The sequence below is a fragment of the Zosterops lateralis genome (assembly GCF_965231275.1).
Source record: "Zosterops lateralis genome assembly, chromosome: 1".
NCBI classification, from domain to species: domain Eukaryota; kingdom Metazoa; phylum Chordata; class Aves; order Passeriformes; family Zosteropidae; genus Zosterops; species Zosterops lateralis.
Genome location: NC_139762.1, coordinates 33,900,123 through 33,925,919, shown reverse-complemented (window position 1 = coordinate 33,925,919; position 25,797 = coordinate 33,900,123). Strand labels below are relative to the sequence as shown.

Sequence of the window (25,797 nt, the reverse complement as noted above, 5' to 3'; positions counted from 1 at the left end):
TTTATTTTTAAAGACAGTTTAGTCATTCTAGAACAGATTCCATCTGTTCACTTCTTGTTCAGTTCTGTTTTAGTGGAGCTGTGTTTTGGTCATATTTAGCTGTTCAGTTTTGGGCTTTTTTTTCCTTTAGGTACTTGATCATTCTCATGCCTTTTGCTTTAAAACCCACAAGAATTTGAATAGTACCTAAACTACTATCCAGAAAAGCATTTATGCATTGTTACTTAGTTTCAGGAGTTATTTTCTTTTTTTAGTGGAGGTCCTTGCAATGACAATGAGTTATTTCTGAAACTTGTGCTATGTGCTATACACACAAAGAGACACACATGTTAAAAATAGCTTTCAGAAGGTCCTTTGGAGGTTGCATTCACAAATTCCCTCTGGCATGGCTTGGGATGGAACTTAAGGATGAAATCACTTATACTGGAGAAGCTTCATTTTAAGACTGTCTGAGCATTGTGATACAGTAGTGCTGCTTTGAGGAATACAAGGCCACTGCACAAAACCTGTCACTAAATGATACATGGGGTGCTGTGATACACCTGTGAAAATTGAAGCAGTATAAAATAGAATCTCAAGCCTTTGCAAAAGGGAAAAGTTTCATTTGTCTATTGGGTAATTTAATTGTAGTTCATCATGCCAAAGTGGGAATATAGAACAAGAAAAACTGAAGCTTATGTGTTAGATATAAAAACCTGATGCTCTTTTATGAGTCTTTCCTGCTCACTTTCCTTCTCAGATTCAAAATAGTATTGGAAACAATCCCAGTAGCAATGCTTATGTGTGTAAGGTATTTTTCTTTTACTTGTAGGCTAGTGTAACTGCCTTCCTCCAGGAAGGACAATGTTGAGGTTCTCTTTTATCCCTGCTGTAAAAGGAGGGGGTTTTTTGTATAGCAGTTTGTTTTGTTTCCATGTCACCATTATCAGGGTGTACCAAGTGACATGCCATATGATAGCAAAACCTACCAACAGAAAAGCTTTGAAAGAAGGTGTGTCAGCTTGATTGTGGGCTTGTCAGACTGTTTATTATGTTGTTCTGAAAATAAAATACTACAATTCCTGCAATATTATGGTAGGGAAGTCATGGTTATAAGGTAGTAAAGCTTATTTGCAGAAAATCTTGAGAGCAGCTAATACACTCCTTTGGGGCAGGATAGCTCATTTTCTTTATGTTCATGGAGTTATCCAGAAAAGCAGTAGCACACAAGCTTCTCCAACTTCTTTACTGCCACCACAGAATGAAAAGTCTCACTGGTCACCCCACCTTTGCCAGGCCATCTGTTGGAGCTCTGTTTACACCAAAGACCTGTACAGCTTCTGTGGGAGGGGCTGTCAAGATCTCTGTGGCAGTCAAATGTGCCTCCAGCAGCAAAAGCAATTCCTGTTACATGGCTTTAATAATATATTGGTTTTGGGTAACATGGAGATATCTCATATGAAGGAATGGTTTCCAAACCACAGCACAGTAAATTAGTGAAGAAAAAGAGCTAGGAAAACATACTATTATAAAGAAAGCAGCTTTACCCCTCTGAATTTTGTAGACTACTCTATGGAAGGCTTTGCATTAAGCAAGGCTTGAGGAGAAAAAGATTCTGTAATTTGCTGAGATCAGGAAGGAATGTGAATCTAGGATGTAATATAAAGAGATGGGAGTTTTGTTCTTTTGTGGGCATTTTGATGATACGCTTGGATATATCTGGCTAAGTCATTCAAATATCAAAACATTTTTATATGCAGCACCTTAGGTGATTTACTCAATATGCATTGCTTTATTTTCCTTCTTTTTCCTCCTCTTTGGTCTTTTTCACTTTGGTTTTAAATCCCACCTCAAAACATGTGCTATATTTCACATTAATTGTGAAGAGGAACATGTGCAATCTTCTCCCAATATTTTACACCCCTTCAAGTTAGGAGACTGTGGAATTGCATGCATGAATGTTGTTTGTGGTACTTCCCCACTCAAAACCTTCTTTTCTTTTAAACAGGAAAATTCAAGAGAAGAAGGCAGAGGTCTGGTTCACCAGGTCTCCAATGAAAGCAGACTGTCTATCGCTGACTCTCTCACTGAATTTTTTGATGCACAGGAAGTCCTACTGTCTGCTAGTTCTTCAGAAAATGAGGTCTGAGCAAGAAGATTGACATCACTCAGATGTATTTTCTTATCTGCTTATTGATGTGCAATCTTTCTTAGTCCTAACTGTACATCAGAAGACTGCCAGAAAATTTAAATTTTCAAAACATTTAGAAATTAATATGCCATTTATATTCATTTTTTGTCATTGTCTCTTCACTATGAAAGGTAGCAATTATGAAGAAGTCATAAGACTTCTTCAAATACAAAATACACAGTGAGAGAGATGGCAATTAAGTAGCTCGTATGCAGATACTGCATTGTAGTCTGCCTTGATACAGGTGCCCAGGGAATTCCATCACAAAAACACTCATTCATACCTGTCCTTGTGGTACCTGTAGGTACCTTGAGGCTGATGTCATGTATATTGAAATTTATTAGATCATTATTTCCTCTCTTGGGCTCCATAAAAACCTTGGCTTTTAATATGAGGAAAGCCTTCGTGTTGTGAAGCCTAGGGGAGGTAGCATGTCTCCACTCAAGTTAAGATTTCAATTATAGCAGTCTCTTCCAAACTCAACTGTGTCTTCTTAGGATTTTCTAGTACTTTTCTATCGTACTGAAACACAGCTTAAATTCAATTATATTAAAACAATAACTGCAGCTGAAAATAATTTCCACATCGGTGGGTTTATTTTTTCTGCATAATTTCCACATTGGGGGGTTATTTTAATGAGTGATGTATCTTCCTTTTTTCCCCACCCCACACTCAGGTATCAGATGATGACTCATATGTAAGTGATATCAGTGATAATGTCTCAGAAGATAACCTAAGCAATGACGCGGAGAATGAAAGACAAACTTTAGGTAAGTTCAGTGGGTTTTTTATGCCATGTTTTGAGAATTTTGTTTCTGTTTGTTTGGGCTATTTTTTTCTTCTCTTACTAGATAATTAGATATTATGGGTTTTGAAATGTAAAAAGCCTGTAGGTTTTTTTTTATATAGACTCAGATTGGACTGGAAGAGCAGATTCTGGCTAATCTGTTTATCTGGGTACTGTTGATTAAGCAGGATGGTAGTTCTGTATCAGTTCTCTTTTCTTGGCTTCTTTGATGCAACTCCCACTCCCTCTCAGTTTCTCATGGCCACAGGATTTTTCAAAGAAGTAAGGCCCAGCTGCTTTCATTTTTTCAAAAAGTTATTTTCTTTTCACACTGTTTTTCAGTCTGCAATTTAGCAACTGCATTAAGAAGTCCTGTTGTTTTAGCAGAACTCAGTGTTTAAAGGAGCATGAGAATAATTACTCACTGGCAGCTCTGGTGCATGACCATAAGAATTTCTTTCTTGCATGTATTAATCATGGTAGTCTTGTTAGTACATATGCTAATTTGTCCTTCTAATAGAATGAGACTCAAAAATAGAAGAATTGGTCATTACAACCTAATTGGCTTTGTGCCTTTAACTCATTTCAGCTAACCATAATGTTCTTCCCAGTCTAACAATATATTTTTATTTTCAAAAATGCTGAACAGTGATTTCATACTAGCAGCTGTTTCCTGATCATCTCTAAGGACCCGCAGATTCCTATGAACTTGGGTAGCTTGATATGTGTTCTGTAACTGTTCAAAATGAAGATTTTTTAATTTTTTCCTTTAAGGTATGAAAGAACATAAATAAATTTATCTCATGGTCTGCACCTTACAAAGCTGTATTAATGTGGCAGTTCATTTTTCTCTTAACAAAGAGAGGAAAGCTACTGAAGCTCTTCAGTGTAAGAAGCACCTCTGCATGCTTCTGGTACCTGCTATTTCTGTGCTTTGGGCAGCCTGCCACTGCCATTAATAGAAAACTGGATGTCTTTTTCCTACAGGGCTTTAGCTGCACCATAAATTGTGGGATTATGACAAAATCCTCTGGCCACTGTAATGTAGAAGGTCAGATCAGATGTTGATAATGGTCCACTTTGGCCTCAAAAGTCATTGACTCTAACTGGAGGTCAGATGTCTCAACCTCCTTCGGCATTCATCCTGTCTGTCACAGCTCTCACAAGCCAGAACTGCCTGGGCCTTTCTGTAATAGACACTAGGCAAACTTCACTGCTTAGAAAATTTGGTATATGAGTATTGAAATTCTTGCTCTACTCTGTTTTTTCAGTAGATTACCTCAATTAATGGACTGGTCCAGAATATGTAAATGAGTCAATTGGTATTCTGCTTTTAATCAGAAGCGGTCAAAAGACATAGCCAAATCTCATTTCTGGGAGCTCTTTCAAACAAGGATAAGTTTTTAGCATTTACCTCATTCCTGAGGTATCTAAGGGAACGTCCTTCTTTTTGGCCTCTTCTGATATTAAATAAATTCTTCCAATAAGGAAGACTAGAAGTTACCTCCTTAACTCTCAACAGTATAATTGCTACAGGTAGATTTTTTTGACTCATAGTGCCCATGGCATTTTTAAGCAGAAAGAAAGATACAGGCAAGGGACTACAAATAGTTCACCTGACCTTGTTAGAGTAACTCAGTCATATGAGGTATTAGGACTTCTAGTTTGCCTGTGGCAGAAAAGGAGGAAACTCCTTCCTCAAAACTCTGAGGCTACTGATTACCCTTTTAGAGCTCCACGTGAGGCATGGGCGGGGAGGCGTGGCAGGCATGGAGAAGTTTGTCCTTGTGGTCACCCTCACTGCTGTAAGCACTGCTGATACTGTGCTTATGTCAGTGGCAGAGAAGAGGAAGTACTGGTTATAAGTGCATTTAAGGACAGGGGTTCTTCAGGCATGTGTAGCACAGTAGGAGATGTGCTGCCCAGTGTGGGTTTAATTCCTTCAAGACAGATCTGTGTGAGGAAAGCCAGAAAAGGGCGAGGGCTGACAGACAGGGGCTGTGCCTGAATGTCTCCAACTAGTATCTGATCCTAAGGCAGGAGCTTCCTAGGTGCTCCTGAGGATGTGGAAAGATAAAATATGTTCTTGTAGTGGCAAACACATTCGTCTCTGAAACAAAAGTGATGTACTGATAAGAAATATAATCACTTCAGACTAGCGCCTGTTGTGGAAACTTGTAGCTCTATTTGGATTTTGCTACAAATCCTGTCATGGCACACTTAGAACTATTTATCCTGTTCTGATTGCTTTGATATAGCAACACAGACTTCAGATGTTCATGTCAAAGACTTTTGACTTGAGTCTTTTTTTTTTTTTTTTTTTTTAATCTTCAGCAAACCCATAGCTCTACAGTTGCTTCAGCTTTTCCATCCTTAAAACACGTCAGTTCTCCATCAATGTATGGGTGTATCTCAAAGTAACATCACTGAGTTTAAATGCTATGGGGAGCAATGTGAAGAAGCCTGAATGTAAATTCATGGTACAGTAAATTTCCCTGGTAGGAGTATGCAAAAAAGCAGGAAAAGATCAGTAGGAGTAGTTATTATCCTTGCATCTGTAAGTTACATCTCGCCTTCTGAGAAGTGTCAACTTAATTGAAGCTCTGTCAAGGAAGGAGGTTTTATGTCCCCTAAACAGATAGGAATCCATCTCTGTTACAAATAAAATAGTTATTATATTTACTTCTTAAAATTCAGTGTAAAGTCTGAGCCTTTTCTCACAGACTTTAAGGGAAAAAAAGGTCATTTTTATGCATCTCTTGTGCTTGGCATTTTACTTCCATTAATGTACATAAAATGTTATCCTTAATTCTGTCATTTTTATAATAGGCTATCTTCAAACCACAAGCAAAATACTTAAATGCATCGTGGGTGGAAGGAAGTTTTGACAGAAGAAAAGACGGTTGCATCTTAATGCATGTTTGCAAAAGAGATGAAACTAAGAAAATGTGAATTTAATTGTTCTGCCACTTCCTTCCTTTCCAGATTGTATTTCTGAAAGCGGAATTGGATGCAATTCTAAACGGAGAACATGTTTACCAGCTCCATGTCCTAACACAAGTAACATCAGCCTGTGGAATATCCTGAGGAATAACATAGGCAAGGATCTCTCCAAAGTGGCCATGCCTGTTGAGTTAAATGAGCCACTGAACACCCTCCAGCGCCTCTGCGAGGAGCTGGAGTACAGTGAGCTCCTGGATAAAGCAGCGCACACACCAAACCCCTTTGAGAGGATGGTAAATGCCTTATTCCAGATACTTAAGAACATCCAATAGAATTAGAATAAACATGAAATAATAGAATAAACATGAAAGCAATGCTGAAGAAATGAAGATGTTCTAGTCCATTTTGTTTCTGTCAGCTGAGAGGCAAACTCTCCAAACGTGTCTGTACATACTCACGTAGCCACTGTTTCTGACTCTTCTGCTCCGTTTCTGTTGCTCTTTCAGAAAGTCTCTCTCTCCTCAAGTACTTTGCCATTCTGCAAGTTTAAACAAAAAAGGAGCTTCGTTCTGTTTTGCAGTTTTTGCTCTCTAATATTAAAAATTCACAGCAAAAAGGGAGGAGGTGATTGAAGTTAGTTCCTTCTCAAAGATGAAAGCTACAATAGATCTTTTTCAAGGGTGTCTGATCTGGTGTTTGTTCATAGAGATGCTGGAACTTCCAGCCCTACTGACTGTGATGTCTCTATATTAACTAAATGAGCTCCATGTTTTTATAAACTGGTTTTCTGAAGTTTTTGTGCTTATCCAAAATGTTCAGGATCTCAAGACCAGGCTGTATGCTGTATGTTGGGTACAATAATGATGTCATCCTCTGACAGTGCATAACCCTGAATTCTGCATTTGGCAAAAGAACAAGAGAGAAATACATTTCAGTTGTTCTGCTTCCAGGTGTACAAGAGCTACTTAATATGCAAGCCCATAAATAAAGGATTACAAACTCCCTAAATTCTCTTAAATAGAAGATACAGATTATCCCATAAACTGAGTTAAGCCTTTTCAACTCAATATATCATATCTCAAAATGAGGTTATTAATTTGAGAAGGTAGTCATGTTATAAATACTGCTTAAAAAGTCTCTTTCCTCATTCTGACACTTTCAAGGGTTACAATTTAGGTCCTATTCCCAGGGTGTGGGCATTCACTGGGAGTTTCAGTCCATAGCTTCTTTTGTTCTCTTGAGAACATATGCTAAAAGGAAAAGGAAATGAGCAGTAGTTGTTCAAAAGGGAGGGAAAAGAAGCCTTTTTCCTCCTCCCCACACCCGAGCATCTGGAAATTACCTCAGACTGCTGTATCCTTTGCCTTTGAGAAATTCCTGAAGCAAAATTTAATGCTAGCTGTTGCATAGTAATTGCAATAGTTCATAAAAGAGCCTATCCTCAGCGGATTTGTTTTCTGAAACTGTGAAAAGAGTGTATCTACATTTTCACAAGATGAGGAAAGGGAATGAAAAGAGGAAAAAAAGTGTTACAAAAGAGACTTGAGTTAAACAACCATGAATTCTAATTCCCCATATTATGCTTGAGTTGACTGCAAAAATTTGGAAGACCATTAGAAATAGCAAAGTTGGTGATAACTCATCCAATACTTCCTGTGTCATATTTATAAAAAGGATAGTTGGTACATTTATGGAGTCACAGATATAACTATAAAAACCAGTTATTATACCAAATTTAACAGTGAGTTTTAAGGTTGCTTCTTTGAACTGTGTTGCAGAATGCTAAACTGTTTCAAACACTTTTCAGAAAGGCTGTTTTCAGTTGATGAAATTTGCAGTATCTGACCCTAATAATTCTATCCCTGGCCTATTGAATTACTCTGAAAATTGACTAATCCTCTACTGTGGGAATGAGGGCTTAGCTTGCAGGAGGTGTGCATGATTGTAGTCTGCAAGTGCAAGGAAAAATACAGAATCAGGATAAAACTTGCTTTTGGTTTTTTTTTTTTTTTGTGTCTGTTGTAAATGAATTAATCTAAGTCCCAAATATGTACTTCCCAGGTATACATAGCTGCCTTTGCAGTCTCTGCCTATGCATCCAGTTACTACCGAGCTGGAAGTAAGCCATTTAATCCTGTGCTTGGAGAAACCTATGAATGTATTCGTGAAGATAAGGGTTTCCAGTTCTTTGCAGAACAGGTATTGTATGCTGCAACCTTTAGAATTGCCACTTGATACATTGCTGAATTCTGAATGTGTGACTGGAATCCTCTGGAATTAAAGGCAAAATACAAGATGACTTTTACATTACGTGATCCCAGCAAAACCCAAGGGACCTTGCTGAATTACAAACAAAGGGAATTGGTTTTTGAGGAAAGTCTGCTAAGTCTGGCATGCAACATCACAACCAGCAGCTGACACTCGAGGAGCAAAGGCTGGCAGGCTGCCTACTCCAGTAACAAGATAACTTGGTTAAGTAGAGCGCAATTCTCCATGCTGAAATCTGATCACAACTGCAGCAAAAGTTTACACTCTTGTCATTTTCTTTTGTGTGTGATCATTAAAATGACTGCATCTTCAGCTGTTTAATGTCTTCTTTTATAACAAGTGTATCCTTTGTGAGAGTCAATCAACCAGAATTATTTACAATGGCACCGTGACTATTTCTGCTTCCTGTCCAAATACTTAGTAGGCGAAGCCTTTTCAAGTCTGCTACCACAGCTGAGTAGGGGAAGAATGTATACAGCACATGATGATCTTAGTGTTTATGAATATAATTCCCCAGTTATGAAGATAATTCTCCAGTAGGAGAATAATTATTAAGTATGAGTGAAAAATACTAAATTTAAACCAGCCAAGCTGGTTTAAATTTATCAAAATTGCCAGACTTGAAGCTTATGTTAAAAAGAGATAAAATACAAATACCTAGTGCCTAGCAAAGTAAGATGACTGAAAGCTGTCCTATTCTGTCTAGACATAAAAAAATACAAAAAGCGCAAGTGGGCAAAGGTGTGCAACCTAGAAATTTGATAAGAGAAAGGCCTCTAAGAGGCTTCCTTTAGGAAATGAAAAGTGCTTTTGACTGGCTGTGAAGGTACAACATTTTGCACATTGTTTTAGAACTGACAAAAAGGAATGTTATATGATCTTTCCTTAGTCTCAGGAAATGTCACAGGCAAGAGTAAAAATAAGGAGGGGATAAAAGAAGTAATACAGCCAAAGCAAGAATTACATTAAAAGTTCATGTATCTGGTTCATCACTGTGCTACTTCAGTACTAAGATGATGTGTGTAGAGCACTCCAAGTACCAGCACAGCATCAAATCTGAGTAACAAAGTGATGATAGAGGTTAGTACTGAGTTTACTGTTACACTGAATTAAAAGATATTTTCACTTGAATATTGGGTAAACCAGTACAAAGGCTAGTTTTTATAAAGAAGAATTTTACTACATGAGTGGGCTTCTGCCATTAACAACTGTTGTTCTAATACAAGTAAGAAGTAAGTGATGTGACTTTATGGAGTGGTAGAGTTACTGTAGGAATATGGGGTGGAGAAATATTAGGAACAGAGGACAGTATAAGAGGAAAGAAATTTAATGCAGCTTGCAAGCATTAAATATTTTCTCTTTACATCAGGAACAGTGGTTGCACAACTGAATCATTGCTTGCACAAGCATTTTGATGCTTACTCTTGATACCTTGTTAATGCAGGCAGAATGTAATTCATGGGCTAGACTGACAGAAGATACAAAATAACAAATATTCTGTTTTATCACTAGAGTGAGTTTAGAATAACTCCTGTTAGCACCATGACCTTACTCTGGAATTATAACAGTTTAAGTGAGAGCTAAGTTTAACCCATGTATTATAGTGACATCTGGGGTTAATCTGGGTACACTATGTAAGAGAGAGAGAGAGTGTTGCTCTTGCTGGATTAGGGCACAGCTGAGAGTAATTAGTACTTTTATCTTAGTTGGTTTGTTTTTTTTTTTTTAAACCAAGTAGAGGATGTTAAATAAATTAACTGGATGCCTGAGGAAAAAAAACCAACTCATTAAGAGATTTGTGAAATGAGTAACAAACCAAAAAAAAAAAAAAAAAAAAAAAAAAAAAGTTGATTTGAGCCATGTAGATGGTTAAGAAATTAAATTCATGGTGAAAAATAGCAATTTGACTTGAAAATAAAGTTGCCCAAGAAACAGCAGGTGTTACACATGTAAGAGCTGGTCCTGGTCAGTTGTTAGTTGTGTTCACCCAGAAGGGAGAATTCACGTCAAGAAGGAGTGGCTGCTTTCACTTTGTGCTTTTATTTACTGTTGCATTTTAATAGTCTGAATTGTTTCTTTGCTCACAGTCCTTGCTTTGCTAGTTTGGTGGTTGCCCTAATTCATGCACATGCTGTTGCCCAAAGCTGATGAAATGCAGTGCATGTGGTTAGAGTTTCACACTAGAAACACCTGGAGCGTCACTGTTGCGGTAGTAGGGATTGCTGGATGGAATTTCCTGGCTTGATATCTTCACCCCTGGCCCACTTAGAGATGCTGATCATTATCTCCTCCCTCATACTCAGGGTTTTGTGGTTGTTTTACTGCATAGAAGCATTTGGCCCTTTGTTGTGTTTTTGGTTTTTCGGGTTTTGTGAAAATTTTTGTCTGTTGGCTCAAAGTGTGTTTTTTGTTAATCTGTTAAGAGGTCCTAAGAGTAAGTTTAATTATCACCTTAGAGACAGTGTACAAACTACATAGCTAGATTTTCACACTAACAAAATCTCAGGCCTTTTAAAATAAGTGTTCCCCATTTTCAAGGTTTCTTAGATCTGAGAACCTTTATTAATCTCACTGCCTCCCCCTTCAGGACACAACTGCAAATGGAAAATTAATGTTCAAATTGTAAATGCCATATGGGAATGAAGGAGAAAACAAAATAAAAGAAGCCAAACCAAAATGACTGTTCAAGTGTTCATATGTTAATCTTTTTTCCCCCCTCTCTTTTCATGTCTTGCTATTAGGTCAGTCACCACCCACCTATTTCTGCATGCCATGCTGAATCTGTGAATTTTGCTTTTTGGCAAGGTAACTCTTCAGTCTATCTATTTACTTTTACAGTGTTCATAATGTTTTCATTGTATGTCTAACACAAAATATCCAGAAATTAGGAAAAGTTCAAATTCCTTGCTGAAATTTGTGTTAGAATGGTTTTATGAAATGTTTAACTATACTTACTTGCATGCTTCTTTCTTGATCTTCTGCTATTATAAACACTCTCGAGATATTTTGCTTTATTTGGATTTTTTTTGTGTAGCATTAATTGGTTATTATTGTCATGTGCAAATATCTGCTCTCTGAAATCAGGTTTGTTTGGGGTTTTTGGAGGAGGTGTTGGTCTTTAGTAAAGAAGAATTGTATGTCAAGATATTTATAAAACAAACAAGCTCGAAGACAGCAGGAAAAAACTACAAGTTAAATCCTGTACCTTGGCAAATCTTGTAAACCTGCTCTGAAAGCAATTTTCGAAAATGAGCATAACAGCAAGGATAAATACATTTACCTTCTCTTTCTCTGCTGGCATTATTACAGGATGTAAGTTTTTGTGCTATTTGACTACTAATTTTTTTTTTCAAAAGATGTGTGTTGGAGCTTTGTTTTCTGTGTACTGCTAGGGAAGGTGTCCGCCAGTAACAGTACCTGTGTGGTTAGATAATTCTGGAGTGTGCACAAAACCTAACCATGCCTTTTAACTCACTTAAAATCCTTCACCCAGGGGTTTGTCAAATCACAATGTAGCCATATTGTAATTTTTTTTTTTTTTCTGATTGGCTCTGCTGACTTGATTATAGTTATTACAGATGGAGCCATACTGAACAGATATTGGAACCCATTAGTCTGGGTTTTATTATTCTGTGTAATTCTTTGCTTTGTAAACAAATACAGGGACACAGGAATCCTTTTGTTTGTAGCCCAAAAGCTAAGATGACCAAAAATTTATTCAGTAACTTGAATACTGTATAAATAAAATTAGATAGCAGCCTGTCTTAATAAAAATAGATGAGACTGATTTGTTTAACAGATCTTGACAACTGTTATCGTTCAAATATTTTAACGCTTCCATTTAGAGAATGAAGTTCTTCTCATGAGAGCTGAGAATCTGATTCATGTAAGAGTCTGAGATTTGGCCTTGATGAGCACAGGACATTCAATCAGGGTGCACCAGGGCTTTGGGATTTTTGTTTGCTTTGCTTTTAAATATGGCTAGCTGAGCTTATGGGAGGGCTAGACAATGATTTTTTTTCACTGTAAAGGCAATTTTTAAATGCTGCGGCCTCTTGTAATGAGGCTGTATTAACTTACATGGAAAGATTAACACCAATCTAATCATAAAGGCAGCTTGTCATTGAGTTCAGTTCTTTCTGTGTCCAAAGACCTTTTCACTTACTGTGTCACCTTCTCAGCTGAAAAGGAGACAGCAACATTGCCAGAGCAGTGCTGTCATCCCACCAGACACTGACCTCAGTTCATGTGTTTCATCACCAAGAAATCTCCTGATCATGTCTAGTGAGCTAGAAGACTGGGCTCTGATAGGGACCGATAGTTTGGAAATAGCTTTCCATGACTTATGAAGCTGACTCTGCTTTTGCAGAGGAGTGTCGACACATGAGCAGTGGAAATGAAGGAAGTTTCAGCTATTACAGCATCTGTGCCTGAATTAGTGTGAGCATAGCTTTGAAATAACACTTGCTTTTTCTCTTCTGTCCTAAAATTATTGCGTGATCAAGTTGCACACTGGCTCCCAAGATACTTCCCACATGCTGCTCTCTGTGGGATAGCTTTGCCATTTACAAGAGCATAGAATTGGGCACAATATGCTAATGTATTTTAATTGTTAAACTCAGTCTGGTGTACTTTTGCCCTCTCTCTTCCATCCCACTGCAGAAGAGAGAAAGCCAGGACAGAATTTACCTCAACAGCATCATACTGGAAGTAGCTTTGGAGCACTTATTGTGCAGTGTAGGGATCACAACAGAATTGCTGTCGCTGAAGATGCTGACCCAGCATCAGACTTCAAAACCAAAAACCCCAAAAGGTCCTTTACTCATGCAATAAGAAAAATAACTTTCTTGTGTGCAGAATTTTGCCCTACACCCCATTCTAGTCTTTGCAATGATAGACAGCTCGGTGTGGCTCACTCCTCACTTGCATATATACAGTCAGGAGATACCTGAGTAATCTCTTACGTGTAGTTTGAGCATCCATCTCACAACCAGTGTAAGAGTTTCCCCCAGAATTGCATAGGCAACGGTGTTTTCCTTCTGTTAGAAGGAAAACATATTTTTGAGACTAGAGCTGAATTTTCCCTTCTTTTTCAGGTTGAGCAGGGAATGAAGTTCCTAGAGTCTAAAATAGGAAGGGTGCTATTCTTCTGAGCTCTGAAGTTACTAAGAAAGTTACTGCCTGATTATCTAGCCCAATTTAACTGTACACCCCTTTTGCCATGCTCCTCTCTCTTTCTCTCTCTTCCAGGTGCTTTTTCTCAATAAATTTGGCTAAAACTTGCATTGAGTTTTCTTTTCTTTATGTTTTTGAAGAAATGGCATGAGACTTGAACACATCTTTCTGTGATTCAAACAAGATTTCAGGAGACCAGTTAAACTTTCAGAGGGAGTTCAACTAAAACCCTCTGCAATTTTTGCAATTTTGTGCCCTTTGAAACCTTCTTTAGCCTCTTGACTGTGGATGTTGTTGCTATATTTTTGTATTTGAAATTCTACTTTTGTTTTTGAAAATGTCTGCATTCATTCACTAGCAACTGAATTGCAGACAAGTATATGCTGCCTATAGCTTATTCAAATTTCTTTCTTTTGAAAAAGTTTTTGAAAGGACTTAAACATCTGTTACTTTGCTGTTTAAGTAACCAATATTATGATGAAAATCAAATAAAGCAAACAGCAACAACAACAAACCCACCAACCAGTATTTGAAGGTCCCACAACATTCTTTAAACGCTTCTGTTGCACTTTGTTATTTTGAATTTCTTGAAAATAAAGTAGAGCCCAGAAACAGCCTGATTCACCTACCTATGAGTAAACTTGTCTTTTTTTACTTCTTGTTCCAGATGTCAGATGGAAAAACAAATTCTGGGGAAAGTCCATGGAAATTGTTCCAGTTGGCACAACGCATGTAACTCTTCCAGCGTAAGTGCTGCCCTTGGGCACTGCTGTTCATGCACAGGTGCTTGCACACACTGGAGCCACATTCATTCAGAGGACAGCAAGCTCTGCTCTGCCCTTTGGAAGGACTGGTGGCTATGATTCAATTTAAAAAGAAAAAGGGAGGAGGAAGAAAGACCCCACCAAACCAAAATCAGAAGCACTGACTCTTTCAAAGGTTATGAAAAAAAAAACAACAGTGAAACCGCCCCCGCCACCCCCCCCCGCCTCCCGTGTACCTTGAAAAAAGAAAAGTTGTTATTTTCATGTTTCAGTTGAATTTCAACCTTCATGCATTTTAACCTCACAGGGAAAAACTGTAGGGTAAAGGAAGCTATAAATTCTTTTGCTTGAGTATGGGTTTGGAGGAAGAGGTGGTATTGTTCCTGTCTTTTGTAACTATATTTGTAGGGACCCTGACACTATGGGGTGTTCTGAGCTGTAGGCAAGGCCAACAACCATCGTCACTGCAGAAATAATTACTGAAAGTGATAAGTAGAACCAGTTACATATCTGGTATTTATTATCCAAGGAAGCAGCCACTGTAGTGAAGTGTTGAGTACAGTTGGTTTGTTTCCTTTTGTTTTTTTAAATAAAAATCTGCAGTGTTTCAATGGTGATTTGTCAGAATGCCCATTATTGATGAGCAATTAAAATCCCTTAAAATTTGGCCTGTATCCATCATGTTTGCAGAACCTGAGGTCTAAAGGTTGAGTATTGTTCCAACTAAATCTGTTTTCCAGTGAGAGAGTACAAAATTAATTAATCTGCCATCTGGAAAAAACCAAAAACCCTCAACCAAAGAATTCAAGAACCTAGCACTCATCAAATCAAGCACGCCTTTTTCTTTTAAGTGGATAAAATTGTAGTCTAGTAAGATAGTATCCAAAAGGTAATGTATAAACCATGCTATGTTCATAGCACCTGCCCTAAGCTTTGGAATGAAAGGTTTCTAGGACGTGAATGAGGGCTCAGAGCCAAGATAATTAATATATTAGGGCTTATGATGGGCTGATGAACTGGGAAGCAATCTGATTCATATGTGGTCTCCATGTGCTGGTTTGTATCCCTGTGTATTTGATACAGAATTGGGTGCAAAAAGAGTGCTGAGGATATAGGGAAAAATTAGGCGTTAGTATTAAGGTTCATTTTGAAACAAATACATTTTTTTACCATTTATGCTAACATGTGACGTGCATAGGTAAGGGCAGAAAAACAACTTACTGTGGGATAAATTTGCTGCATATCTGCTAGTCTGTACAAACTGTCCTTGTGTGTGCCCTTACAAAGCAGCAAGTGAAAGCAAGTGATTAAGGGGAGGTAGGGAAAGATTCTAACATCTTCACAGGATGTGTGTGAGGCACTTGCTGTGGGAAACTGGTGCTTTGGAAGTTTATAGTTTACCTTACCACTAGTGAATTTGCCATCCATACCCAGAGCAAATTGTAGAATATATTTCTTCATGAGACTTTCCTTTCCTTGATGCTTTATAAAACTGCTTTATAAGAGCATCTACTTCCTTCATAAAAGGTAAAATGTTGTATTCTCTACTGGTATTTGTTTATCTCTCCCTGTCTGCTGTTTCCCAGTGTGCAACTGCATCTTGAACTGCCTGGTGAGAACTTTTGCTCCTGTCTAAAACACACATATTAGGCTCAGCCTTGAGAGCTCGAGCCAAGCTTATTCCTCTCAGTACATGTTCAGATCACTCAGGCGGCCCACGTCCTTGTGTTTTCCATTGTCACTGTGTTACAAGCTTGGAATGGGCATCTCAGACTGCAGAAGATACCAGAATGATTACTTCTGGAAAGTTAAAACTTGTTAGAAGGACAAATAAATTGAGAGAAAACTGAATTCAAGATCAAGTATATAGCAGAAGTGAAAAGGATTTTCTGGGAGGTGGGATTGCTGTCATAGGGTTTGTTTTTGAGAAGGTTGGAACAAGAAGATGAAGCATTCTAGAAAAAAAAAAATCATTTATTTGGTTTCTATAATCAAGTTCTCTGCAAATTTTTTTCCTCAAGTTTGAGCTTATTTGAACATGGCATGAGACTTTTCTTGTGTGCATTTTTCCTTACCTTACAGTTTTAAAGACCATTTTGCATGGAACAAGGTGACATCCTGCATCCATAACATCTTAAGTGGGCAAAGATGGATTGAACACTACGGAGAGATCATCATAAAAAACCTGAATGATGACACGTGCCACTGCAAACTGACTTTCATAAAGGTAACCACAGTAATGTTGGCACTTCCTTTTGTAATGGGCACAGCAGTGGGAGGATCGTCTCTGCTGCAGCTCAGTACTTCTGCTTAAAAGCTGTAATTACCTGTGATTCCTTGAAAACTGTAACTTTGAAGGAACTGCCACTCACTAGACAAAAAAAAGAAGCAACAGCTTTCTTGAGTGATTCCACTGGAAATGGAGGAATTATGGAGAAAGGAATATCATGGAACACCTACTCTGGGCTTCATGAGAGACTTAGGCACAAGGTGTCTACTGACAGTGGTTTACCACATGTTTAGTTCTAGCCCACTGGCACATGCTGTGGTTGCATTCATTCAGCAGCTGTAGGACCAGTGCTTATGCAGGGTGCTTCTCCTGATGGTCTCTTCTAGCCCTTTGCAGGTACTCAGAGGAATTTTATAAGTAAGAGGTTGTGGTGTTACTCAAAGCTTTTTCTTCACTACAAGTGCAATATATATTGTCCTTAAAACTGAAATTGTCCTTAAAACTGAAATTAAATTCAGTTTTTGGCAATAGATGACTTTGTAGTAAAGAAAAACCAATGAAAATGTAAAGCAATGCCAGAATTTCTAACCTGAGAAATAATTTTATAAATCATCCTCAGAGACTTACCTTAACCTGCATTTTCTGTATCTGATTGATGGAGAAAGGCTCTGCTTGACATAGAACAGACCATACAGACACAAGGGAAGTACTTCAATGTACCTATGCAGCATGGCATGCTCCCCAGCAAGCTTGAGGTTTTTTTATTTGTTTTCCTGAGTACTTTGTGCTTTCTAAGAAGCATTTAGGATGATTTTTTTTCCCAAATACTTACTTGAAGGTACTTTAATGTATTTTCAGAGCCGCACTGGATGTTTCAAGTGCAAATATTAAAGACTGTGAGCCTGCAAATCTTACACCTTTGATTTTGTAAACTGTTTAAAGTGGAGATTAACATATGAGTTCCTTCTCTTCTTCTTCTGCTAATTTGGGAGAGAGGTAGATAACCAAGTCAGGACTCAGGATCAACTGCCTTTGGGCAAAATTCAGTCAGCTGCACTTCACCTCACACCGCCCCTAAAAAAAGGCAAACAAAATAAATGCAATTCTCAACATTAGTATTTTAAGAAGCTAACATACTAATAAGTTAGTTGCTTGCATTTGATATTGTAATGCACACCTAATTGAACAATTTTCTTTGCTCTACTGCTCTCTAGCCTGGTACTACTGGCATGGCAAAATGGCCTGCACTTGAGCTCTTATGCACCTTCTTTCCCCTTGTTCCTTTTGATTCTAGGCAAAGTATTGGAATCCAAATGCACATGAGATTGAAGGCAGTGTCATAGACAAATCTGGGAAAGTTGTGCATCGACTCTTTGGGAAGTGGCATGAAAGCTTGTACTGTGGGACAACTTCATCTTCAAACTGCATATGGAGAGCAAGTTAGTGATCAGAATGGCTCGTGTACACAAACTGAGATCTTCCTGAGTATAAGCTTACTGTTTTCGTCTCTATTAGGCCCCAATTTCTTGTTATTTTTCTGTAGAATATTAGATTTTTGTCAAGCATTTAAAAGCTACATCAGAAGAATTTATCATTTAAATAATATAAGAACTTAATCCCATGACTTCCTGCATTTTCTCCATTCTCTCTCATTTTCATATTTGGGCATGAAGTGAGTATTGAGGACTCTAGCAGGAAGGGAAAAAAAAAAAAAAGACAGAACGAACTCCTCCTACTTGCTTGTGCAGAAAAGTGTTGTTTGTTTCATGTGTTGAACACTGGAGAGTAGCCCACAAAGCTCAGTTCTGTAATGACAGTGATAGCTGAACTTCTCCCAAGCTTGTGGAGTTTTGTCTACTGTGTTTTGAAAAAAACATTATGATAATAGCATGGCCTTCATCTCAGTTGTGCTGTGATTCAGCTGAGAGAACAGAAATCTGTCTTGTTGCAGTGCAATTATCAAGGGGGGTGTTCTCTTTTGTCACATTATTAAAAACCTCTTGTTTCCACAGAACTGACACTGTGGAACAGGCATAAACAAATGACTGGAGGGAGCTTGAAATTTTCCTTCTCAATATAACAGCAGTTAATTGGAATTCTGAATGTACTCTTTTCTTCTGTAGATCCAATGCCTAAAGATTATGAACAGTGGTATGGATTTACACAATTTGCACTGGAGTTAAATGAACTGGACCCACAAACTAGGTCATTACTCCCATCCACTGATACACGTTTTAGGCCAGACCAAAGGTAAGAAGCTTTAATTCTGAAATATTTTCCTTAAATAGTTCTTAATCTTCTGTCCACTCACTTTACCCTGAACTCAGACTATTTTCTGTGGATAACTGCAGTGTGTTTCTATTTTTACATTAATGTGCATCTGAACAGATATCGTAATCACTTACTGAGGGATGGTCTAGTCATTATGGAAGTGTGTCCTAAAATTGCCTCTTGGATGCTTCTAGATAACTGCCTTTCCAAGGATGTTAAAACTTCAGAATTTCAGATACTGGATGTTGAGCATACAGTATTTGAATAACCAAAAACTAAGACACTTGAAACTTCTTTCTGCAGTAAAATTTTTACTTTTACAAATTTCCAAGTAGAAAAATCAAATGTAACTGTGACTCTGAGCTTGTTACAAGAGTTAGTTTTCCTTAAGTTCTTTTTTGTAGTGCAGCTGTTTACCTTTCAAGCGCTGTGAAATACCTGCTTGAAAGATTAGATTCTTCTGGGGGCAGGAGACCACTTGTCTCATATCATTGCTGCTGCAGGTTTCTAGAAGAAGGGAATATTGAAGGAGCTGAAATACAAAAGCAGAGGATCGAGCAGCTACAGAGAGAACGACGGAAGGTGCTAGAAGAAAACAATCTAGAGCATCAGCCTAGATTTTTCAGGTACTAAATAATAATTAGCATATACTATCATTTATTAAAATTCTTATAGATCTGATTCTAAACGGCCATGTGACAGGCTCCAGTTTTTTCCAGGGTTCCTCTACGTACTTTGATGATGCAGAATACTCCAGATGTAGTTAAAACTCAGAATTATGTATTAGTTTTTTATTAGTGCATCCCTGAATTTCATTTTTTTTTGCCTCAATGGCAATTGATTATTAGTCTGCATTTGCATTTGCCTGAGCGAATGTAGCATCTTTGATTCTTTGAAGCAAGCTGAAGTAGCTGGATTTAGCTCAATTACCTCTGCTGAAGTTCTGCAGAATTGCCTGATGAAATTCTGCAGTGGGATTGCCTGATGTGGAGAGTTGGAGCCTTTCACTTCCAAGGCTATTTTTGAACATGTTTCCCCTGTTTTATGGGGAGACAATTATTGTTCTGAGGGCACTTTCTCTCTTCCTCTTGTAAATCAGTTAAACAGGAATCTTAGGGCATCGAAAGACAAAAAGGAATCCCAGTGAAGATGTAGTCTCTTGCCCTCCAGCTTCTCTGTTCTCTTGCAGTGAGAGAGTTGGAGCCATGATGAATGTTGTATGGGCCTATAAGCAGATTTGGGATCCTATTTTTTCTGGACATATCTATGCTGTACTTCTGAGGAACACAGGAATGTTTTAAATAGGTGCAAAAGGGGAATGGCTTAGACTACTGCATCTCTGACAAGCTGGTGAGCTAACTCATCACATGCCAACCACATGTACTAAAGAGAAGCAGGATAGAGGCAAATCTAATACTCTGTGATTGTATATTCACAATGAGAACTGTGAATAAGAATGAGGATTTGAATCCTTACAATGAGGATTTAGAAGCTGAGATTTATCCTGTAGATTTAAATGATGGAATAAAGAGCTTAATTATTATATAGCAAAAGTATTAGAGCAGATATGAGTTAATGCATTTGGCTGTTCAACAGTGATGTTCTCTGGTGAATATTAGATTGACACACCTGTTCAGCTCTCCAAGCTGTACTGCCTTGTTTTCAGGCTGCAATGAGCTGCACTCTGCTCCTGGTTCATGGGCTGGATTTGGTTCCTGTGCATGGTGCTACACTGCATTACACAGCATATGGATGGAAACTATAAGCTTACATTTGTTTAATTTTTGATAGGAAATCCAGTGATGACTCCTGGGTGAGCAACGGAACCTACATGGACCTTAGAAAAGAGCCTGGTTTTTTCAAACTGGACAATCCTGTCCTCTGGTGAAAGAGGAGCTAAGTGAAGATATTCTGTGCTGTATTTTTGGATCTGATTTAAAAGACTTATATATGAAATATAACTATATATCTATATCTATATATACACACACATACAGAATATGTGTGTGGTGTGTGCAAATGTGCATATCTACAGAATCGTGCTTAATTTAGAATCCAATAATCCATTTGTTTCCTTTATTCAACTATTGCAGTGATTGTTTGAATGTACAAATATCCTAACTTCTTTTTATAAAATATTTAATAAATAGTACTGAATGTTAACAGATGGAAAAGAGAGGAGCTTTTACACTACTTTTTCAATGTGTGGTAATGTCAGTCCTGAGTTAAATTATGCCTTACTGAATTGCATTGGAGACAGTAGCATCAGCATCTCCTAGCTGTGCTGAGGATGAATGCAAGCCTTAGTAACTCAAACTGTAGGCAGGCTTCCACAATGCAATGAGTAGTTCAGCTGTCTCTAGGCTGGTATAAATTGCTAAAACAGATTATCAGCTGTGCTGGAATCTGACTATGATGTTTTGCCGTCTGTAGGAAAGATTTAAGTAAACTTTTGTTTCTATTAACTTTCTTCTTAGCTTTATGGAAGAGGTAGTTCTGAGCTTATGTCAGTGGTTCTACTGCCTTATACATAAACTGTACCTGGTTAAATGTAGTGCTAGAAAGTCAGGAATCGCCAAAATTTTCCACTGGGAAAAATTTTGACTTCAAATTTATAGCCCCCAACAGGGCAAGAAGAGAGGAGATCATTTGTATATACTGCCTGAGCAGTGACTAGATGAAGAAGCTCTCTCTTTTTCCAGTAAATGAAATCTTATACAAAGCACGAAATCCTGTGCTTCCATAGCTTCATTTGTTTCTATTCACTTAAAAATTGCAACAGTAAGACTTTTTAAAAAGTAAGCAAACTGATTGTTTTAAGCTAGAAATTTTTTCCTAGTATTTTGATATTTTCTACCTCTTAAGAAATAACATATTTAAGATCTTATATTTAAAAATTACCATCTGCCTTATGGAGAAGTGTACGGAGTCTTTGATCTTCCTCTGTTTGTTTGTTAAGTTCAGATAAATATTTATATGTCTTGCACTAAATCAATTGCATCCCTTTCCTGTAATTTTATATGTACGGTTCGATTTGTGAAGCTACTAAACCATAGGTCAGAAATTTAGCAGGAAACAAATGTAGCAGAATCCTCACTTTGGAATGACAATTATAGAGATGGGCAGTTTTTATGGGTTTTTTCCATCAAATCATGATGCCATAGTCATTAACAGAATAATTTGCATTCCTATATACCTGCAACCCAAGCCTGATCCATGATTCTTCAAATCTGCCCTGTGTGTCTGCAACTCTCTGGCAGCAATGCAGTTTTCCATGTGATAGATCTGCATCTTATCACCACACCCTTTTCTTTTCTTTACATTCCACCGTAAAGACACAAACACAAATGCTGGCATGTTAAATTGGCTTATGACTGGAACAACTGGACGTGGCATGAATAAAGTGGACTCCTAGGAGGACAGACTAATAGCTTAGAAAAGCTTGCACTTTACTGCAATTGTGCTGCATTATTCTAGAGAAAATCTATTAGAAATGGTTCCATGTATTATATGTAACATGAAGGAAATACTATGAAAGTTTTAAATTTTAAACAAAATCTGTGGTGTTAGATTAGATGTATATTTGAACTTTGCTTTCTATTGAAGCCTCATTGTCTCAGAGACAGATGAATGCTTTTTCACCATTTTTCATTTTGCTCAGGATCTCTGCCTCACCATCATTTCCATAATTTATTACCAAAGAACTTAGCATAATTATGTCTAATTAATATGTCTTCAAAAAACCTGACTACCATGCCAGCAACTTGTAACAAGGCAAGGTTCACATTTATATGAAGACAAAAATCTGGGTTTTTATTCCAAAGGAAATCTTAAACTTTGGGAATCAAAGTTTCAAATCTTAAACTTTGGGAATGTTTGGCTTTTCAAAAAAAAATGAGGTTCTCTTCATAACTTGTTCCCTTCCTGTCTTTTATCCTTGTATCAACTGTCAAAACCTGGCACAGAAATGAGTTGATAATTGCAATTATCCTTGCTGTTGATAATTACAATTTATACTAAAAATAAGGTTCATTTAAAAACAAAAGAGGGTAGAGGAAACAAAAGCTTTTAAGAAAAGGAGCAAAATTTGTGGAGGCTGCATTAAGCTTGCTCATTGTCATATTTGGCAGCTACTGTGATACTGTGTGATCTGATTGCTGGGTTTCTATATTCTGTGTGTGGAGGGGATTCCCTCATACAGGTGTAAACAAAACCAATCTCATATGGGGTATTTGAGTCATGATTTTTGAGAAATCAGACTGGCAGTGCCAAGTCTGATTTCTCTAACACTCCAAACTGTCTGAAATACATGGGATTAGTGACAAGAAGCATTGGGCTGAGCAGTGCCTTATATAAAAACTTCATTAAAATTTCTGTATAAAGAAAGTAAACTCCAGAATTTTAGCATTGTCTCCATAAATATGCCTGAGAATATCCCAGGGCATTTCTTAAATGCATGAAGCAAAATCATTGAACAAGTAATTGCTCCTTTTGTAAATCTGTAATACACACCTCCAAACACAATGTAACCAGTTGTGAATGATCCTCTGACCCCACATTTCCAACTGCAGTATAGTCTTCCCTGCTTACTTTTGTATGAAACAATTGGGTTTAGTTGTTAAACTTCTGTTAATTGTATATTAAGAAGTGGAAAAAAATTGTCTTGATGTTAGTTCTGTGTATTTCTGCATGTAAATATATTCAACATTCACCGACTTAATATATTCTATAAAGTTATTCTTGGTAAAATATGAAATTTTGGTAATTTTCTTCCCCAAAACTTCAGCTGTGTTAATAGGTACAAAATTTATATTAGCTTTCTGCAGTATAATTAAGACAACTGTTATTTTGAATAACTGACACTGAGGGACTTTCTGCCCACTATTTCTACACTGAAGGTTAAAGAAAGAATGGATCAGGCAATTTAACTGCTTCCTTTCATACACAGCTGTGATCCCCAAGGTGTGTAGCTCAATGGATCAGTCTTAAAATTTCCTGATGACCCTTGCCTGCTGTTATAGCTCTTTTATTTCATGACTTTATAAACATTGCTTAATGCAATTTTGGAGGCCAGTTTGAGAAGCACTCGTGCAGCTCTGCCTTTCTTTGTGTGTCTCTTTATAAAGTAAAGCCCTCACTATAAACTTCCATCAAGGTGATGGAGCAGCTCAGGTCTTTGGGTGTTGAAACCCTGCTTCATTTTTCAAGTTGCAAAGCATAAAAAGAAAAAAAAAAATCCGGGGAAATATTGTACATAGGAACAGAAACCCACAGCTCTACTTTCAGATTTGCAGGCTTGATGCTTAGCTTCTGATTTTTATGTAAATTTGGGATTACAAAACAGCATCACTTGTTCAGGAGGGGACTCTGGGTATATAGTGCCCTTTAGACCAAGTGGAACGAGAATGAACCATTAATCACTACATTCCTCTCTGGATCTCTGTTCTCTAAGATATGCTTGATGTGACAGTTTGCCAGCACTGAACTATTTCTTTTAGACACTTTTTGAAATACAGATCCAGCAGTCTGTACTTAGGTTCTTCATGCAGAGCTTGCAAAGTTAAATGCCAGGAAGAAAAGACCAAAACCAGTCCAAATTTTGATAAGGAAACATCCTGGAGATCTGTTCTTCCACCAACCAGTTTTCTTTGAAGGACTGGAAATGGGATTGCTGCTTTCTTTTAAAAGCTGGCCCCTGAAGTACGTAATAGTTGCAAACACAGTCATCTTATTACTTGGCAGCTTAGTGTTGAATCCAGATCACTGTCCAAAAAGAACACCAATTCATGGGACCAGAACTAGGCCCCAACCAGGGACAGCTTTCACATTGCACAATGGTCCAGTGCTGGTCTCAAAACAAACAACCCACCCAAAAAACCCAACCTAACAAAGACCTCACCCCTTCTCATGCCCCCCTCTTTCCCTCGCTGTTTACAGTCCTGTTCAGGTTTTCTATGTGGTCCCTTATTCATTGTCCCATTTTTCTCTTTATTAAAAAAACCTGATGAATAGGAAAACAGCCCATTCTAACAAATGATAAATTATATCTAGAGGCATAGTTAAATTCTGTTCCCCATAAATTCTTTCTGTATCTTTTCCTTGACTGTGAATGAGACTTTCTTATACTCTGGAGTCAAACCTGGTAAGGGTAGTGTGCTATGGAAATATGCAGCTGTATCTGCTCAGCAGATCCTAATTACAAATATCCTTCATCTGCTTTTGTGTAAATCTCTTGGGTTGTCTCTCCAAATGACCAGCTTGGCAGAGCAGGAAACTTTCAGCATATCTTGCTTTGTTCAGTATGGCTTCCTTTTTGTGTACAACTCATGCAGAGAGGGCAAGCTGAAGAGGAGTGCAAAACTTGGCCCAATGGTGCATTTTAACCGAGAGAAGGATGACATCCAACTCATCCACATAACTGAATACATCTTGCAAGGGCTAGAATGAGATGGTGCTATTTGAAGGAGTGACATTAAAATCAAAGAGGTTTTTTTGGTCGAGTGTGTTTTCATTCACGACTTATGCCTACAATAAATAAAATTCACAGTGTTCAGTAACTCATCCTTTCTATTTTCTAGCTACTGGTGGGTGCACCTTACTCCAGCAGCTGCAGGCTCCTAAGAAACTGCACATTATCTGACTTACCTTTTGAAACTTAGTAAATGCTGTAACTTACCACCAAATAAATATATGACTGTACTGCTCAGTTCTTAGACACTGTTCTTGCTGCAGCTTTTTGAAAGCAATAAGAGAAATTTTACGCATAAGTAGTTGCCATATGTTAAAGAATTATTTTAAATTGTTCATTTTTTTTTAAATATAAATGTGGGTTTGGTGTCTTTAATGTGTAAAACAGAACTGTAATAAAGCTTATGAGAATGTTTGGGATGTTGATCCACAAGAGGTGATGACCTCTGTCAGCTCCACACCTTGGAGATGGTTGGCATCCCTGAGAATCTGAAAGCCATTGTGTTAAAATTTCTTGTTTGTTTTGATAGGGCATTAGTGATTTCAGAATGAGGAACAGTATCTTGTATTAGAATTATTGCTGACTTTCAGATACTTGAGAAGTCTCTCTGTAGTCAGGACCACCCGTGTTTGATGCTTCACTCCAAAAATTGTAATAATGTTGGAGTACCTTGATGCACAACTTGATTTATTATTTTTGTCTCTGTAACCAATTTAGTTG

General features: G+C 37.6%; 1 protein-coding gene across 2 annotated transcripts in view; it reads left to right on the top strand.

Moving 5' to 3' along the window:
- Positions 1–25,578, top strand: part of OSBPL3 (oxysterol binding protein like 3) — an 85,580-nt gene extending 60,002 nt beyond the window's left edge. For both annotated transcript variants that reach the window (XM_083856995.1, XM_083856994.1), the window contains 11 exons: positions 1,988–2,122; positions 2,847–2,940; positions 5,943–6,193; positions 7,962–8,099; positions 10,910–10,973; positions 14,011–14,089; positions 16,190–16,334; positions 17,632–17,776; positions 18,461–18,587; positions 19,112–19,234; positions 20,400–25,578. In XM_083856995.1, the coding sequence (XP_083713121.1) occupies positions 1,988–2,122; positions 2,847–2,940; positions 5,943–6,193; positions 7,962–8,099; positions 10,910–10,973; positions 14,011–14,089; positions 16,190–16,334; positions 17,632–17,776; positions 18,461–18,587; positions 19,112–19,234; positions 20,400–20,496 (1,398 nt within the window). In that variant the 3' untranslated portion in view covers positions 20,497–25,578. The remainder of the gene's footprint in view (positions 1–1,987; positions 2,123–2,846; positions 2,941–5,942; positions 6,194–7,961; positions 8,100–10,909; positions 10,974–14,010; positions 14,090–16,189; positions 16,335–17,631; positions 17,777–18,460; positions 18,588–19,111; positions 19,235–20,399) is intronic.
- The last annotated feature ends 219 nt before the right edge of the window (positions 25,579–25,797 follow it).